This window comes from Vitis vinifera, chromosome 5, assembly GCF_030704535.1.
Source record: "Vitis vinifera cultivar Pinot Noir 40024 chromosome 5, ASM3070453v1".
In the NCBI taxonomy this organism is placed as follows: domain Eukaryota; kingdom Viridiplantae; phylum Streptophyta; class Magnoliopsida; order Vitales; family Vitaceae; genus Vitis; species Vitis vinifera.
In genome coordinates this window covers 1,656,277-1,673,075 of record NC_081809.1, presented here as the reverse complement: position 1 = coordinate 1,673,075, position 16,799 = coordinate 1,656,277, and the positions used below count along the sequence as shown (strand labels likewise).

The following is a 16,799-nucleotide window of genomic DNA, read 5'->3' as shown; positions in this document are numbered from 1 at the left end:
ATTACACTAACTGTACAAGACAAATTTACTAATTGTACAAGGGTGTACAATACTACTTTTTGTTAAGAATTTCAAGTGATTTTGAAAAACTTTCCCATTTTTTTCCACTCAAATATTTTTTTCCCCACTCAAATTCTCTCACTCAAGAATTGTTTCGAATTTTATTTTTAAATTTCATCATCAAATTTTTGTAATTGCATATTTTGTTTTTATAGTTTTAGCAATGTTATTTCTTTCTACTATTTTTTTTTTTTGTGAAATTTTATCCAAATGAATCTATATTTAAAATTATAATCATATTTATCAAATTTTTTACTTAGATTATCTTTAATTCTTTTAATATATTTATACTTGTTTATTTAAAAAAAATGAAAAACTAATTTTTTTTTCTAAACATGTTCTATTACCTTTCAAGTAAAAAAATTAGATAAGTTTGAAAGTCAATAAAAAAAATTAAATACCACTTTCAATAATTTTTAGATAAACTTTTATATAATATATTTTATTTGAAATTTAATTTTTAAAGTTTTACTAAAAAATTGTACTACAATTTTCTTGTTGTGAATCAAAATACTTTGCATTAGTCTATCTAGATAAAAAAAATTATTAATATAATATTAGAACTTCATATCTTAGTTATTTTTTTCAATAAATTTATCTTTTAAAAAATTTTAAAATAAAAACATTAAAAATTAAAAAGCTAAAAGGATATATATATATATATAATAGAGTGAAGTGATAGTCAATTTAAATTTTTTTTAAAATATGGTTAATGTAGCAAATATAAAAAATAATTAAAAATAAGAGAAAAATATAAATGAAAGGGTAATATAAATTTAAAATAAAAAATAAAAAATAAAACTAAAAGATAAATACAAAAAGATAAAAAATATTTGGATGAAAAATCCCAAAATTTTTATCATTGCTTATAATAAGAGTAAAAAGATTCAATATCTTTAAAAATGAAAAACAAAAAAACATTATTGCTTTTTATTTGACATAAAATAGGAATATAGATTGGAAGAAAAAAAAAGTTAAAAATGAGTAATACTTAATAGGAATAGAAAAGGGAAAAAAAAACACAAAAAAATTGAAATTCACGCTCACTTATGCCTGTGGAAGAGTTAAGGGTATTTTAGGGATTAATGAAGGATAATATCCTTCATCTTAATTTTCATACTTTGTTTGGGTCTTGGGCTTAAATATGCATGATATTTGGACCAAATGTTAATTTTTGAACCCAGCTGGGCCCAAAACACAATTCTCCCTAAAATTATCCCTTGGAGTCAACGTGAGTTCGCTTCTCATTGGAGGGGTCCCGTAAGGTGGGTCCCAATCGGTGAACCCCACTATCTTTCTTCCTAAAACATCCTCAGGTTTTATTCCTTATTTTAATTAAAAAACAATTTATAATATTTTCAAAAAATTTAACTTTCAATCAAAAAAAATAATAATAGTTAAATAAAGATAAGTTTTTTTTTTATGTAAGGTATGGAAAAAAATATTATTAATTATTTGCTATATTAATGATTTTTTTTTTTAATATTTAGCATATTGATGAGTGCCAAAATGACAATATTTAAGATAAATAAAGAACAAAAAAAAGGTAAAAGAACCATAGAAAAGTCTATTAAATAAAAAATACAAGTAAAATATAAGTAAAATAATGCATGTCTTACATAACAAAGGTTTATTTTATATTTACGTATTATCTTTTATTTATAATTATATTTTAGGTGTCTCACAAGTTTTTTAATTATATTTTATTTTCTTTACTAATTTTCACAAGTTTTGCTTCTTTTTTAATAATGTCAGTTACAAGCATCAACCCATAAATTTATAGATGTCATTAAATGAAGTATAACATTATTTCTTAATAAAAATCTTTACCTTATGAAATAAAATATTATAAAATTTTAAGTTTTATTTAGTGTGTTTTACTATAAGTGATTTGTCAAATCTTTTTTAGAGCACGTTTGACAGTAATTATAAGAAGTATTTCTAACATTTTTAGTACTTGAAAAATGAAATTTTCAAATGTTTTAGATGTTAGAAATACTTCCTAAAATCACTACCAAACATACTTTAAGTGAATCAATTAAGTGATTTTTGATTGGTGTTGGTTAAATCCTTACGTTCCTTTAATAATTGATTAATTTAAATATAATTATATTTAAATAGGGCAAGCTATACAATGAGTGTAGGGAGGCTAATTAATCACACAAGAGTGTGAAAAAATAGGAGATAATAAAATCAACAATTTAAGGGAGTACTAATTTGCTTTTAATGTGTTCGGAAGTAACCAAGTAGGTGCCATGCATAGAATTTGAACAAGATCAAAGACTTCTCAAACCCTTCCCTGGTATAAAATGGAGTCAAGATTTATCAGAATTTTAGTTCATGTATATGATTGAATAATGAGACCTAGTAGACAGCCTTTTTTCTCATCCTATTTATATACGAGTAATTGTTTAATAAATCTACCATTTGCCTAGTATAGTACTTATACAGCACATTTTGGCACCCTTTTGTTAAGTATTGAATTTAAGGTCTGTTTGGCATAATATTTTGCGTCTTTTTAGTCAGAAAGCAAAACATGAGTCATAAGTAGAAGTCGCAACTTGTATTTGGCTAATGGATTAGCATTTGGAAGAGCTTTTGCCACAATCTATAGACTTCATCTTTAACAGGTTACCCTGACTGACAGTGAGGAGAGTGTGATCTAAAGAGAAATTGAAGCTCCATTTACAAGAAATTTCAAGAGAAACTCACACCCACCTTTGGAAGGAACTCAAAGGTCCACTGACACCCAAACAGCTTCCAATTAATACTTCAAATTCACATCATCAAACAAGACCATCAACTTCAACATTCACTAAAGAAATTAGCTCAAAAAAATTCAAAATCCACAATTCCAAGTCTGCATTTTTTTAAACTGGGATTTGAAGGGTTCAACAAAACCTGAATCCAGTTTGCACATATGGCACATTAACTTTATTACAAGATTAAACTGGCCGGATAATTGATAATTGTCATTGGCCTTTTGATTCAGAGATGGACTGTAATGGGCTTGTAGTCGAAAACAATGACTTTCTCCAGGTGGGGCAGGAACAGATTTGCAAATTCGACATGGGCTGGATGAGACACATACTCTGCAATGCCTTCCACGCTCTCAAAGGTTGACTCGAAGACATGAGTGAAACCTTGATGCATGTTCTCAATGCTCACATCCTTGCCCCTGTTACATTACACAAGATGTCACAAGTTTTAGAGATTTTGAAGGCATGGTAACAAGCAGCATAACCATTTCGCCAGGCACAACTCAAAGACATCAGACTCAAACATGAACCATCGTAAATTTCTTCACTTACATGAAAACAAAAATGTTAGAAAGGGATCTATAGGTTCAACAGAAATTGTTCTGATTCTATGAGCAACTGATGCCTCATTATCAGATGAGTTCAGGGCATCTGCTTGGCAAATTAATATTGAAGTTCACTGAGTCATCATTGAGGCTTTTTGTTCATTATGAAAATGGAAGCAGTCTCAGTTCTTATACAAAAAGCAGATACTGAAGACAATTTCATCATTCATGTAAGAAAACCTATGAAAATCCAAGCATGTTATGCAGATGACCTACTAAGAGTGGGTCGACAATATTTCTATTTTAAGTATTTTTAGTGAAAGTGTTTTCGTTAGAAATGTTTTTTAGAGAATCACTTATCAAGTGCTTTCCCAAGAAATACTACAGGTGATTTTTCAATTTTGTAAAAATGTTTTCTAAATTTTGTCAAATACTTGATTTTTTTCCAAAAGTGCTTTTTAAACAAAGTATTTTCTAAAAACATGGTCAAATGGGTTCTAAATCGTGTTAGACACAGACTCTAATTCCATCCAGGTGCTCAAAGGGCATCTTTCACATAAATGAAGCCACAAAAGAAAGAGTGACTTCTAATCAAACTTTAAGGTTAACTTTCACATCAAACTTAGAAGTACCGAAACTATGATTTGGTAACCTGGTTTTAGTTGTTGTGAATCTAAACATGTACATGAGGTTTTGATTGCTAAGAAAGCTGGCACCATCTTGATGAGAGTTCTCAAGACGTGCTTACTAACTTTAAAAAAATCACTTTCAGAAAAAAGTCCTGCAGCATATATTGTCAAGCTAAAAGAGGAATATTTTGGTTCTAGCTACATGCCAAAGCACTAAATTATCTTCACTTATTTTCCTTTTAGGCATGCTAAAAAGCATTCTATAGAGTATAGACAACTGATATTTCACCTGTGAAGTTTTTTCAACACATGATATGATAATTATTTGAAAATTTGGAACTTTCTTCTCAATATAGGACCAGATGTTCCTGAACTTCTATAAAATTTTAAAAAATATATATATATACAAAGAAGCACCAACAAACTTTCGGGTTTTCTAAGGTTTATTCATAAATCAAATGTTGCCCAATATGGGAGACCAAGAAGCAAGACTAAACGCCTACTGTGAAACAGCTGCAACTCATCCTAATACCCCTTTGGAAACAATTGTATTAGGCTCCTTTCAGAAAGCCCACACCACTACAAACAACAAAGAGAGGCACCTCAAGCATTCACCCTACCGACATTGTTCAACAATTTAGAAGGGGATTCTCAAACCCAACCTAAGTCAATCAACTTCATCCGAGTCTTCAATACAAAATCTGAAGAAAAACTCCAGCAAATCCAACAGATACATGGATCCAATCTATCCAAGAATCACCCATCCACATAATTTGATGATTTATGAAATTTTCCAGGAATGTGTTTGGATAATTTTATGCTACTTACGATTTGAATCAAGCCAAAAAGTGGGTCAGATTACATTAATTAGTATGTGCAGAGTGTAAATTTTCAACCCGATCAACAAAATTGCTGATAACCCCCAGATACTTGCCACAAATTCTTCTGATTCCCAAAAAGAAAACACTCAAACAAGTAAAATCACCAGATCCAGAAGATGACACCATAAATAAAGATTGCCAGAGCATTTGGTAGTGAAACTTATAGTGGAAAAATGCCACACAACTCACTCAATTCCCAATTAAAACTACTGGGTTGTGCCCAAAACCGGATCCCCAACAATACCCATTTGGCAGATCACACAAAAATCCAAGAAATCCCAAGAAAACAACTGATATAGATTCAAGAGAATAACAACTCACTCAAAACCGAATCCCCAACAATAACCATTTGGAAGAGCCCATAAAAGCTAAGAAATCTCAAGAAAATGACAATGAAACAGAGAAAAATGAAGCAAAATTATTGACTCAGATTGAAGAGAAGTACCAGTGGAAGGCTTTCATGGGAGGCACCAGATTGACAAGGTTGGCATAGCCCTTGATGAGTTCTTCAATCTGGTCAGGTGGGGTTGAATCTTTGAATTTTGCCAGCAATACGTGCTTTACCACCCCCTTCGCCTCTTCCATTCTACTCTCTCTTAGGACTCTTCCCCTTTCTCTGTGCCACCTTGCTTGCTTATCTAAAAAGCTGTCAGCCAATCATCTACAAAGTACTGCAAGAATGATTTGAGATGAAAATCCAATTGGAAAAGGTAACCAATTTTCATCCTTTAGAAAAATTTATCATTTTTTATTGCCTTACATACAAAAAGATTTCCTTAATATACAAATTATTTTTTACCTCAAATTATTTATTTGTATGGAAATGTTTTTTTAATATAAAAAGTGAATTTTTAACTTTCACTCCAAATTTGAAGGATACTCTCAATTAATATTTATTTTAATTTTAGAAAAATTCAAACTAAGAATAAAAATAAAAAATAAAAAATCAGACAAGTCACGTGATCATTTTCATTGATAATAGAAAAAATGTGACAAAATGAGCATTTATACAATTTTTTTAACTAATTGATAAGTTTTTTTATTGTATGCATGCTTACCAAGGAGTTTAGACTTCACAAGCTACACTTCTTTTTTCATTGATTGCTACACTTTCTTGTACACATTTATCAAGAACTTGGGGGCCCAGAATTTGAGATGGAACGTTTAAACATTTGGTTTTGCCATCTATCTAATGAAAACCCATTTGTTTTTCTTTTTAATGTTTTATTATATTTGGTTCGGAAAAATATTAAGAAAAAAAAAGTATTAAAATAATGTTTTTTTTCTATTTTATTACGAAAAATATGAAAAAAAAAAAAGTTAAATATAATTAAAATTAATAATTTTTTTATATATATTTAAATTATTTAATATTTATATAAATGAGTTAAATCCCATAAATGGTTCTAGTTAATGAAATGATCCATAGAATCTTCGTTACACCATCCACCTTTTAGGCTTTGAGCATTCTCAGACCTTTCCATTCTTTTCAACCGCAGGAGTTGTACTTCATTGGAAACGGAAGTGATTTTGGATTGGAAGCGGATATTCCAACTATCTTCCAATTAATACTCCAAATTCACAATATCAAACAAGACCATCGACCTCAAAATTCACTAAAGAAATTGACTCAAAAATTCAAATACCACGACACCATCCAGTCTGCATTTTTATAAGAGATTAAACTGGCCGGATAATTGGTAATTGTCATCTGCCTTTTGGTTCAGAGATGGACTGCAGTGGGCTTGTAGTCCAAAACAATGACTTTCTCCAGGTGGGGCAGGAACCGATTTGCAGCTTCGACGTGGGCTGGATGAGATACGTACTCTGCCATGCCTTCCACGCTCTCGAAGGTGGACTCGAAAACATGAGTGAAACCTTGATGCATGTTCTCAATGCTCACATCCTTGCCCCTGTTACATTACACAACATGTCACAAGTTTTAGAGCTTTAGAATTATGGTGGAACATTAGAAACCAGTGTTTTAATCACTTATAATTTACCATATTATTTTATGGTTTTAAGTAGGCATGGTAACATGAAGGAACCATTTTGCTAGAAACAAGACCCATTTCGGAAAGCCCACAAAAGCTAAGAAATCCCAAGAAAATGACAATGAAAGGGAGAAAATGAAGCAAAATAATTGATTTAGATGGAAGACAAGTACCAGTGGAAGGCTTTCATGGGAGGAATGAGACTGACAAGGTTGGTGTAGCTCTTGATGAGTTCCTCAATCTGGTCGGGTGGGGTTGAATCTTTGAATTTTGCCAGCAATACGTGCTTCACCACTCCCTTTCCCTCTTCCCTCTTCCATTCTACTCTATGATACAGTGATACTCTTATCCTTTCTCCCTGCCACCTTACTTGTTTGTCTAACAAATTATTGATTGAGACACCCTTTTTAATTGTCCACACATTTTATCAAGAAATTGGGAGCTTCAAATTTAAAATGGAACATTTAAAAATTTGCTTTTGCCACCTATCAATTGAAAACCTCTTTGTTATTACTTTTTTTTTTTATAGTATTTTCTTAAAAATTATAATTAAGGGTTTTACTTCAATTACTCCTTTTGGTGTTTTACTAAAATTTATTTAATATTTCATCATTTTGTATTTTACATAAATGATCTTGGAATTTGTATTAGCATACAAAATCAAATGCTAGTTTTCTATTACTCATTTCAAAAATACCTTTTAAATTGTTTATTTTATTTACCTATTATAGATATAAAAAAAGGAGGCAATTTCCTTATAAAAAATCATTATTCCAATTCCAACTCAAATTTCCATGGAAAAAAAAAATTAATTTATCAAATTATGTATTGAATTGTGAAAAAGATTCAACAAAAGACAAACAAATCCATTACCTCCTTTATGTCAAGCAATACATGAACTTCAATATAGCAGGATTGACTTATTAAATTCCTATTGAAATAGGATCCACACAAGAAAAAACATTAGGGGCACCCTGAATGTGTCCAAATCAAAATATGACTTTCAAATTAAATTTTGAATTAATTGATGCTACCAAAGATAGTGGTCATGGCTCTGGATGACATATGCAAAAAGGATTGGTAAACTAACTAAAAAAATCAAAATATAAATTCTCAAACACTCACTGAATCATCTATATTTTGGATTAAAAAAAAAAAAAAAAAAAAAACCTCTATTCTTCCTCCACTATAAAATCAATAATAATATTAACTATATTTTCTCTAAAAGTGGTTTTCAGAGAAACATCATAAATTTTGTCAAAATTTTAGGAGAAAACTGTGAAACAGAATCTTCAAAATAAAAATTAAAAAAAGAAAAAAACCAACCCTGAAATTTCAAAGAAAATACCAAAAATACTTCAAACTTTTATTTATTTGCCATGTATAAATTACATAACAGTTAACAGGTAGTAGATTAGATAGACAGCTTCATGGAAGCATAGAACACTCGAATCCCAACAACAAACTGCCCACTTAAACTGCATAAATATTTCTATATATAGTCACCAGCCATGCATGCCCGCATCTATGCAGCTCGAGGAGCGGGCCTGATGGGCACAAGCCCAGCTTCACACATTGCGGTAAGAAGCGCATCCTGGCTTGGCTTCTCGTCATCATGATCCTTCAAGCTTGTCTTATAATCCAATGTCTCATCTTCATATATTTCCCACCATTTCCTCACCAACTCCTTTATATCTTCTCTCTCCATGTTTTCCTCCTTCCCTGTGAACCTCCACGGCTTCGATCCCTGATTAAAGAAGTAATCACAACAAAATTAATGTTTATTAAGTACAAAAAAAAAATTGAGGTTCTGATCAATTTACGGTTGACTTTTGACATTTTCATTAGTCATGGGTTGACTTTATAATTTTGTCGTACAAGTTGTGTTAATCACTCACCGCCGCACAATAGTGAACCACTTTGGCTTTGGTGAGGTCCACATTTTCGGGGTGCCGCCACAGCATGGCCAACACAAGGTTGTATTCAGAAGGGATTGGAACGTAGACGTCTCTGAAAAACATGTTCAGAAAGTCCTGCACAACACAAACCAAAAGTGCTTTTAACGAAAAATTCAAAGTAGAGAAAACACTTCTACTAAAGTAACATAGAAGAAAAGCAGCCAATCAGGAGGGGAATCTACCTGCTCGGCAAATGAAGTAGGAGGGGTGACTTTGAGAGTGTCGAGGAGATTAGAGTAGGTAGAGAGACTGGGCTCGAAGACGAACATGCCGGCGTTGAAGTAGAGCGGCGGTGGAGGGCCAAGCTCGGCCTTCCACTCCACCTTGTTCGGGCACTGCTGACAGTAGCCAATTTTGTACTGGGTGGAATGACTCCATGTCTGCTCACAAAAACAGTCCTTCACAGCATAGAAATGGCCGTCTTGTGAGTCAAAGAGGTGGTCGATGTTTTCGAATACTTGTATGTCTCCATCCAAGTATATCATCTTGCTGTACTCCACGAACTGCAACAATTGATTACATGAAAATTTTTAATATGATTCCAAAAGTGCTTTTCAAAATTTCAACACTAGAAAGTCAATCAAAACAATGAGAAAAATTATGGGAAACAGATTACATTTAGTAAAGAAAGATCTATCATGGCCGATCAAAGCATTGAATAAATCCCAAATCACGATTAATTTATATAAATTAATTTGTGGTGACGGAAAGACTAAGAAAACAGTAGTCAAACATATAAAATATATATATATATATATATATGGGAAAAATATTCTATTCCATAAATGGTTCTAATTAACGAAATGATCTTCATTACACTACTATCTTTTCGCCATTATTATTTCTCTCAAAATATTCATGAAAACAATGAATTTCATTGAAAACAAATTTGTTTTTAAAATGACGCACAAATGGTCAGGAAAGGGCTAAGTTCATGACAATTTGCTTCCAATCAGCTACAGTCATGTCCATGCAAAAGTAATAATATGGAAGGCAAAAAAACGTAATCTTACTTCCCAAATACGAAGCTTTGAGTAGTTGATGACGTAATAAGCCATGGAAAACTGGGTCTGGTTCTCCGGCGGGTACACAGGCTCAATCTCCCTCACAATACACCCTTGTGACTTCAGAATCTGGCGGTGCTCCTCCGGCACATCAGGCAGAACAGGCACCACTAGTGGGTACAGGCTCCGGACCTTCCTCAAACCCTTTGCCAACCCCACCACTCCCTTCACATAGTCGCCATTTCCAGCTAAGAAAGTGACGTATGCTCTATCAGTAGTTACATCCATGACTGCACTGAGAGTCTGAAACTAAAACAACAAGGAAAACCAGAGAAGAAGATGAGGGAATGTTGGGTTTTGGAGGAGGGAGCTGCACCTCCTTATATAAGGCGCAGAGGAAGAGAAATCAATTTGAAAGATTGAAGATTGAGATACCGGCCAAGTGGATGAGAATCATTTCCCAAAGTGCTTTGATTTTTGTTCCTGAATTGGGTCCTCTAGTATATCCACTTTCCATGATTTTTAAGTATGGAACTCGCTGAAAGATGATTAAAAAAGAAAAAAAATTCTGTTAAAAAACAAAATAATCTTTAAATCCAACGGTTAACTTCTTGTTGTCCCACGTGGTAATAGAGCTAAATTCCGGTGTGAGTACAGTACAAATGTGTTATTTGCGTGTACAAGTGATGTGTGGCTTTGATTTCATTTGAGATTTGGGCTTATCAAGTTAAAAGTCGATGGTTTGGATAAGGCCACAACAAAGATCCGCTACATGGCAGCCAAAGTATACCACGTGGCATTCAAAGGTGTAGCGGCCGAAGCCTCGTGGGCTCCAATCAAAGAGATTCGTGTGCCCCGTTTGCCACGTGTCTTATTATATATAATCCGTTTAGATAACTTCTTATTTTTGCGCAAAATGAAGCTAAAATCCCAAGTCTTAAGCACTAATATTAATATTATAAAAGTATTATTAAACATAAAAAATAATTTTATATATCATTTTAAATTTAAATCATAAATGATTTAAATAAAATTATTGATGAATAAATAAACTTCTCAAAAGTCAATTTATACTAAGTGTAGTCCATTAATGAATGCTAAATTTACAAAAATTAAATTGTAATGATGATGTGGATTCATGGCATGAGGCATCCTGGATTTTTTTAATTATTTTTTATTGATTTAATTTAATATGAGTTTAATCAGTTTATGGTATGTAAGAGACAATCTCGTAGGATTTAAATTAAATTAATTAAAATTATTTAAACTTTTAATTTTACTCCTCTTTAGAATCTTATTTAATTTTTAATTTTTGAAATATATGAAATTTGATTTTAATTAGTTAATCAATCTCCAATGGTTAAATATTCATTAATAAATTTATATGGGTTAAAAATTCATAAATGATTAGATAAAAAATAAATGATTTTGATCTTATTAAATAAATAGGTTAAGTATGTTGAACGAGTTGATAAGTCAAACATGAATATGACTCCAACACATCAATCAATTAGGCATGAATATGACCCTTTCATCAAGCAAAGTGATATGGGTTAATACCTTCGCGACAGCAAAATAATTGTCTAACTCAAATTTATTAAAATTCATATCATTTTTGAGTCATTATTACACTATATCACTTGAAATTGTAATTTTTGCGATGATATGATAATATAATAATTATCATATTAAACTTATTAAAATTTCTATCATTTTTTAGTATCGTCATATCACGGAGTCGTAGTTTTTACGATGATATACATAGAAGTATATGTACCACACGATTGAAATACTATACATAGGAGAGTAGTGTAGAAGAGGCTGGACAGCACCAACCCAACCCATCATTGAATAAAAGATGAAGACATGCCATGTCGTTTTTTACAGCTCAACATATTTGTTATAACTTATACTTGAACTCCTTGCTTGAAACTATTACATCAACCATATTCAAACAAATAGTGACAATGATGGTGAGGGAAAGAAGCTGACAGGATGATGGGAATGATGATAATATACCACTGTCGTGTTGAACGTGGGAAGGGTGTGTGCTTTGGAGGAGAAGGCACATGTAAAGGGAAAATTCTTTTGTTCTTTGGGATGGTATAATGCTTTTTCAAAAGTTGGAATCTAAGTGAATGATTTGGGATGAAGAGAGAAGACAGAAGGGAGAAAGGAGGGCCAGCTGTGGAATCCAAGACTTGTTGAAAATTGGAGTGGAGGATTTCGTGTGGAATAAGTGTTTCTTTGGTTGCATGAAAACTTTAGTGAGTGCTGAGGGAAATGCTAGAGAGTGTGAGATGTTGTGGCCAAGAAACTTTTTGTATTTGTTTGAAAAAGGAAAAAGTGAGGAACATGCACCTACGTGCCCCGGAATATTCGGAATTGGCAATTGACATCGTTAAGGAACTCATGAAATGCATGGAATATATGATGGAATTTCTTTGATTTCACTGCTTTATGATTTTGGAAAAAAAAAAGCATGGAATATATGATGGAATTTCTTTGATTTCACTGCTTTATGATTTTGGAAAAAAAAAAGTTGTTTGGTGTACTTTATGATCAAGCCTCAATATATATACCACATGCTCATAATCCATTGTTTAAGGTCATCAATTAGTACCATAAAGCTTGTTAAAAGGTTGTTATAAAAAGGTTATGATTGGACCTTAGATAAATTGATCAATATGCTTTGGTGTATATTTATCACCTTGTCCCTTCCACCTTGGATGGGTCGCTCAATTTCTCACCTCAATCCCTTCATTTACCATGGGATCATACTATTAATTGGTTGGGTTTGTGCTCCAATGTTGTTAAACATGGAGTTATTTGAGTTTTTTCTATTCAACTAAAAATACTTTGTTAATATTAACCAATATAATTCAAGTGAACTTGTTATCAATGAGTTTAATTTAATTATATTGATCGATGTTAATGAGTTACTTTTAATAGATCATAGAAAAAACCAAATATTTTATCTTTTTCTATTCAGCCAAAAAATAAACTCCACTTTAGAGTTAAAATTACTATGGCTACTAGTGCTAAACTTGCCTATAACCAACATCAATAAAGGATTTAAAACTTTAGTCCTTTTAACTATAGGAATCATTTTTATATATATTATCTTTACTAACTCTTATTGTTGAGATTGGGTTGTACTCATGGTTAGACCCCTCGCAAAAATATGAGAAAAGATTCTACATCTTTTGAAAAATAGAAAAATGAGAAATCATTTAAATTTATAGCCTAAAATTGAATACTAAATAAATTGAGAAATGCCCATGATCTGAAATATAAATCCTATTTAGAATAGCTTAGAGATGATGGCAGGAATTGAGGCAATAGTTAAGGGAAGTTGTATGAAGCTCTCCTTGCTAGGATATGCAAAAGATGCACTCAAAATTCTTTTCTTTGTTGGTGTCAAAGCCACAAGCTCAATGCTCATCAAACTATGGAAGAATTGTGGAAAACCAAAGTTCAATTCTTCTTGTAATCAATTTTATCAAAGGAATCACGGAAGGGGAAAAGGAGGTTGCAATGGGTTCCAGCTTTATGGGAAGTATGGTCAAACTATGGAGAATTGGAATTGCTATTACACGATTGAACCTCAACTTCACTAGATTCAAGATCAACAGTGCGTTGGATACTATTTTTCTTGGTAATGTTTGAGTGAAATTACTTTCTTTGAAAGTATTGTCCTGGGTATCAAGTGTTTTTTCAAAAAAAAAAAAAATATTATAAATGATTTTTTAATTTTTTGAAAGTTTATTTTTAAATTTTATTAAAATGTTTTTTTTTTTTTCAAAAACACTTTTTGAATTAGAAGTTTAAAAGTGGATTTGACAATAATTTTATGAACGTTTTTAGCTTAAAAGTGTTTTTAAAGAAAGTTAAGAGTGCGTTTGGGAGTAATTCTAAAAAGCGTTTTTAACATTTTTAATACTTTAATGATAAAAAATTTCAAATATTAAAAATATTAAAAGTACTTTCTAAAATCACTACCAAACAAGTTCTAAGTATTCAATAAAATTTAAAAAATACTTTAAAAATATTGAAAAATACTTATAATATTAAAAAATTATTTATAGTGTTTTTTTTCTAAATAATTGATAGGTAATTCTTTTTAAAATACTTTTAAATAAAACATTTTGAATAAAAACACTATGAAACACACTTTAAAGCTGCTCCTTCGTCCAAATGTAAACAACACTAAGCATATAATTGCAATAATGGTGGCTGCTCTAGATTTGCTCCCTGCAAAGAGTTGGTTCCCATATTCAGGAGCAACCAACCATATGACTCATGATTGAAATTTTTGAGCTTTGGATCCAAGTACAATGGTAACTACAAAATTATGATGGGCAATGTAGTAGGTTTTGCCTACATACTATACTTAGTTCTTCTTTTGTTAGTGATCATAGTAATTCAAGAGTCTTGCCTTCTCCTAACATTCTTCATGTTCCAAAAATCACAAGAAACTTGGTTTGTATTGCTAGTCAATTTGCACCCAAATGTTTGCATTGTGGAAGACCAAGCAATGGGAAGCTACTCCAAGGGAGGTTACATGAAGGCTTGTATACATTCAATTTATCCAAGGTCCACTCTAGTTCATCAGTCCAATCAAGTCATCCTGCTTCAGATTTGTCTAAGAAATCAATCCACTCTAGTTGTCCTTTAGTCTTTTAAATTTAGTGTCTTCTTGTAATAGTCAAGTCTCATCCTTCTTCAATGCCTACGAAAGCTCTATTGTGCTATAATGTTCCATTTTCGATCAATGTGCAGATTCATTTTTATTTTCTTGTCAATTGGGAAAGAGCAATAAACTCCAAGTTTACCCTTACATTTGATATATTCTAATCTTTGGGAACTTCTTCCATCACTTCAAGAAATGGATTCAAATGTTATGTTAGCTCTTCCATTTACATTTTAAAATGGAAATAAGAGGTATGTCAAACATTTTTTCATTTCGAAAGTCAAGATAAACTTATTTTAAATAAGAAAATCAATTTACTTTGATCCAATTGAAGAAAATATTACAAGATATTAAGTAACTTTCTTTTTTGAAAACATCTAAATAAAATGGAATAGTTGAATGAAAACATAAGCATATTATAGAAATGAGCCTCACTTTTACTTGCTCAAGCATCTTTAGCATTAAAATTTTGGAATAATGCTCACTCCTTTACGGTATATCTTATCAAGAAGTTGTCAATATCAATCATTCATGGAAAGTTACCTTTTGAGAAGTTGTTCCACAAAAAAGCCTAACTATTCCTTTGTCAAGGTAGTTTATTGCTATGTTATCCACTCTTAGGACCAAAAGGTTTACTTAAAATGCAATTGAGGTTTTATCAAGGGTGGAATCTTTATGCCTAAAACATTCATTACAACTTATCTAAGTCATAAAAAATTGACTATAGCAAATGAAGATTACAAGATAAAAACCAAAAAGTTGTTATGAAGTAAGAATTCGATGTTTTATCGAAGAAGAAAACTTGAATGTTAGTGTCATTGCCTTCTAACAAGTAAATTGTAGGATGTAAATGAGTGTACAAGATTAAAAGGAATCCTAATGGTACTCTAGTTAAATATTAAGCCAATTAATATCAAAAGGCTACCACCAAATAGATGGTTTTGATTTTTTTAAAAACTTTTAGTTTGGTAATTAAGCTAGTGAGTATCAAATTGGTTTAGACAATTGTATTGTTTTGGAATTGGAGGATAAGACAATTTGATGTAAATAATGTCTTTCTTAATGGTGTCTAATGTGAAAATGTTTACATTGAATAGTTACTCGAGTTAAGAAACAACACGAAGAGAATCGGTTGGTATGCAAACTAAACACTCTATAGGGCTTAAAACAAACTTTTTGACCTTAGTTTAAAAGGCTAAAAACTCTCTTTAAAGCAATCAGCGTTCCAATTATGAAAATCAATTCAATCTTTATTTCCTAGTAAAACTAGTAACATCTATATTATGGTTTATGTTGATAACATATTAATGACTGAGAGCGATGTAATAAAAATAAAAATACTCATTGGTGGCTTAAATCATAATCTCTCTCAAGGAATTTGGCTACCTAAACTACTTCATGGGAATAAAAGTAAACTATGCCAAAGATAGAGGCTTGGTTCTTTCACAATTAAAATATATCAAAACATACCCTACAAGAAAAATAGTAAATACCAAAAGCAATTTCAACACTAATAATCAATGGAGTTCAACTTCTACTAGAAGTAGTGATCCTTTTAAAGATGCTACTATATATAAAAACAAGACCTAAAATATCCTACATTATAAATAAAGTGTGTTGGTTGATGCAAACCCTTATAGATATGCACTAGAAAGCTATCAAAAGGATATTGAGATACTTAAAAGTAACTATCAACTATGTTCACATCTCCCTAAGTCAAATATTTTGTTTCTTCATAGTGCATTTAGACAACGATATTAACCCAAATGAAAAGAAATCTACTCCATGCTACTACATCTTTCTTGGCAAAAACTTAAGTCACACACACAATCTCAAGGTTAAGCACGAAGGCATAATATAAAAGTTTAGCAAATAAAATTGTTGAAGTTGCTTGGTTCCAATCCCTTTTGAAAGAAATCAAACCATGTAAACTAGAACACCAATTCTATGGTCTGATAACTTAAGCACCATATCTCTTAGTGTCATCCTTGATCTTTACTAAAAAAAACTAGGCATACATGCTCACAAAGTCAATATCCTTCCTCATTTTGATTGACTTAAAGCTAAGTTTAATATGCTGTCATCTTCCACTCTTAGCTTGAGAGGAATGTTAAAGATAATGGCAATGGTTAAAGCAATAATTGAGGAATTTTTTTCTTATTAACGTGTCTTTATATATATATGAGTAATAATACTATGTTTAAAAAATTCCAAAAAAAAAAAATTCTTTTGTTTTAGATAAAACTCTCAACCATTGATTTCATACCAACATGATT

The 16,799-nt window shown here is 31.2% G+C and overlaps 3 protein-coding genes across 3 annotated transcripts; all 3 read right to left on the bottom strand.

Moving 5' to 3' along the window:
- Nucleotides 1-2,898: 2,898 nt before the first annotated feature.
- Nucleotides 2,899-5,730, bottom strand: LOC100255022 (stress-response A/B barrel domain-containing protein HS1). The gene is made up of 2 exons (XM_002280603.4): nt 5,320-5,730; nt 2,899-3,238 (listed from the first exon to the last, which is right to left on the bottom strand). The coding sequence occupies exons 1-2, from the start codon at nt 5,457-5,459 to the stop codon at nt 3,049-3,051; spliced, it is 330 nt and encodes a 109-aa protein (XP_002280639.1). The 5' UTR covers nt 5,460-5,730; the 3' UTR covers nt 2,899-3,048.
- Nucleotides 5,731-6,597: 867 nt separating this feature from the next.
- Nucleotides 6,598-8,393, bottom strand: LOC100261862 (stress-response A/B barrel domain-containing protein HS1). Its single transcript, XM_010651292.3, has 3 exons — nt 8,388-8,393; nt 7,042-7,226; nt 6,598-6,787 (listed from the first exon to the last, which is right to left on the bottom strand). The coding sequence occupies exons 1-3, from the start codon at nt 8,391-8,393 to the stop codon at nt 6,598-6,600; spliced, it is 381 nt and encodes a 126-aa protein (XP_010649594.1).
- On the bottom strand, nt 8,214-10,269 carry LOC100260126 (galactinol synthase 2). The gene is made up of 4 exons (XM_002280580.5): nt 9,840-10,269; nt 9,009-9,329; nt 8,767-8,901; nt 8,214-8,615 (listed from the first exon to the last, which is right to left on the bottom strand). The coding sequence occupies exons 1-4, from the start codon at nt 10,116-10,118 to the stop codon at nt 8,394-8,396; spliced, it is 957 nt and encodes a 318-aa protein (XP_002280616.1). The 5' UTR covers nt 10,119-10,269; the 3' UTR covers nt 8,214-8,393.
- Between the last annotated feature and the right edge of the window lie 6,530 nt (nt 10,270-16,799).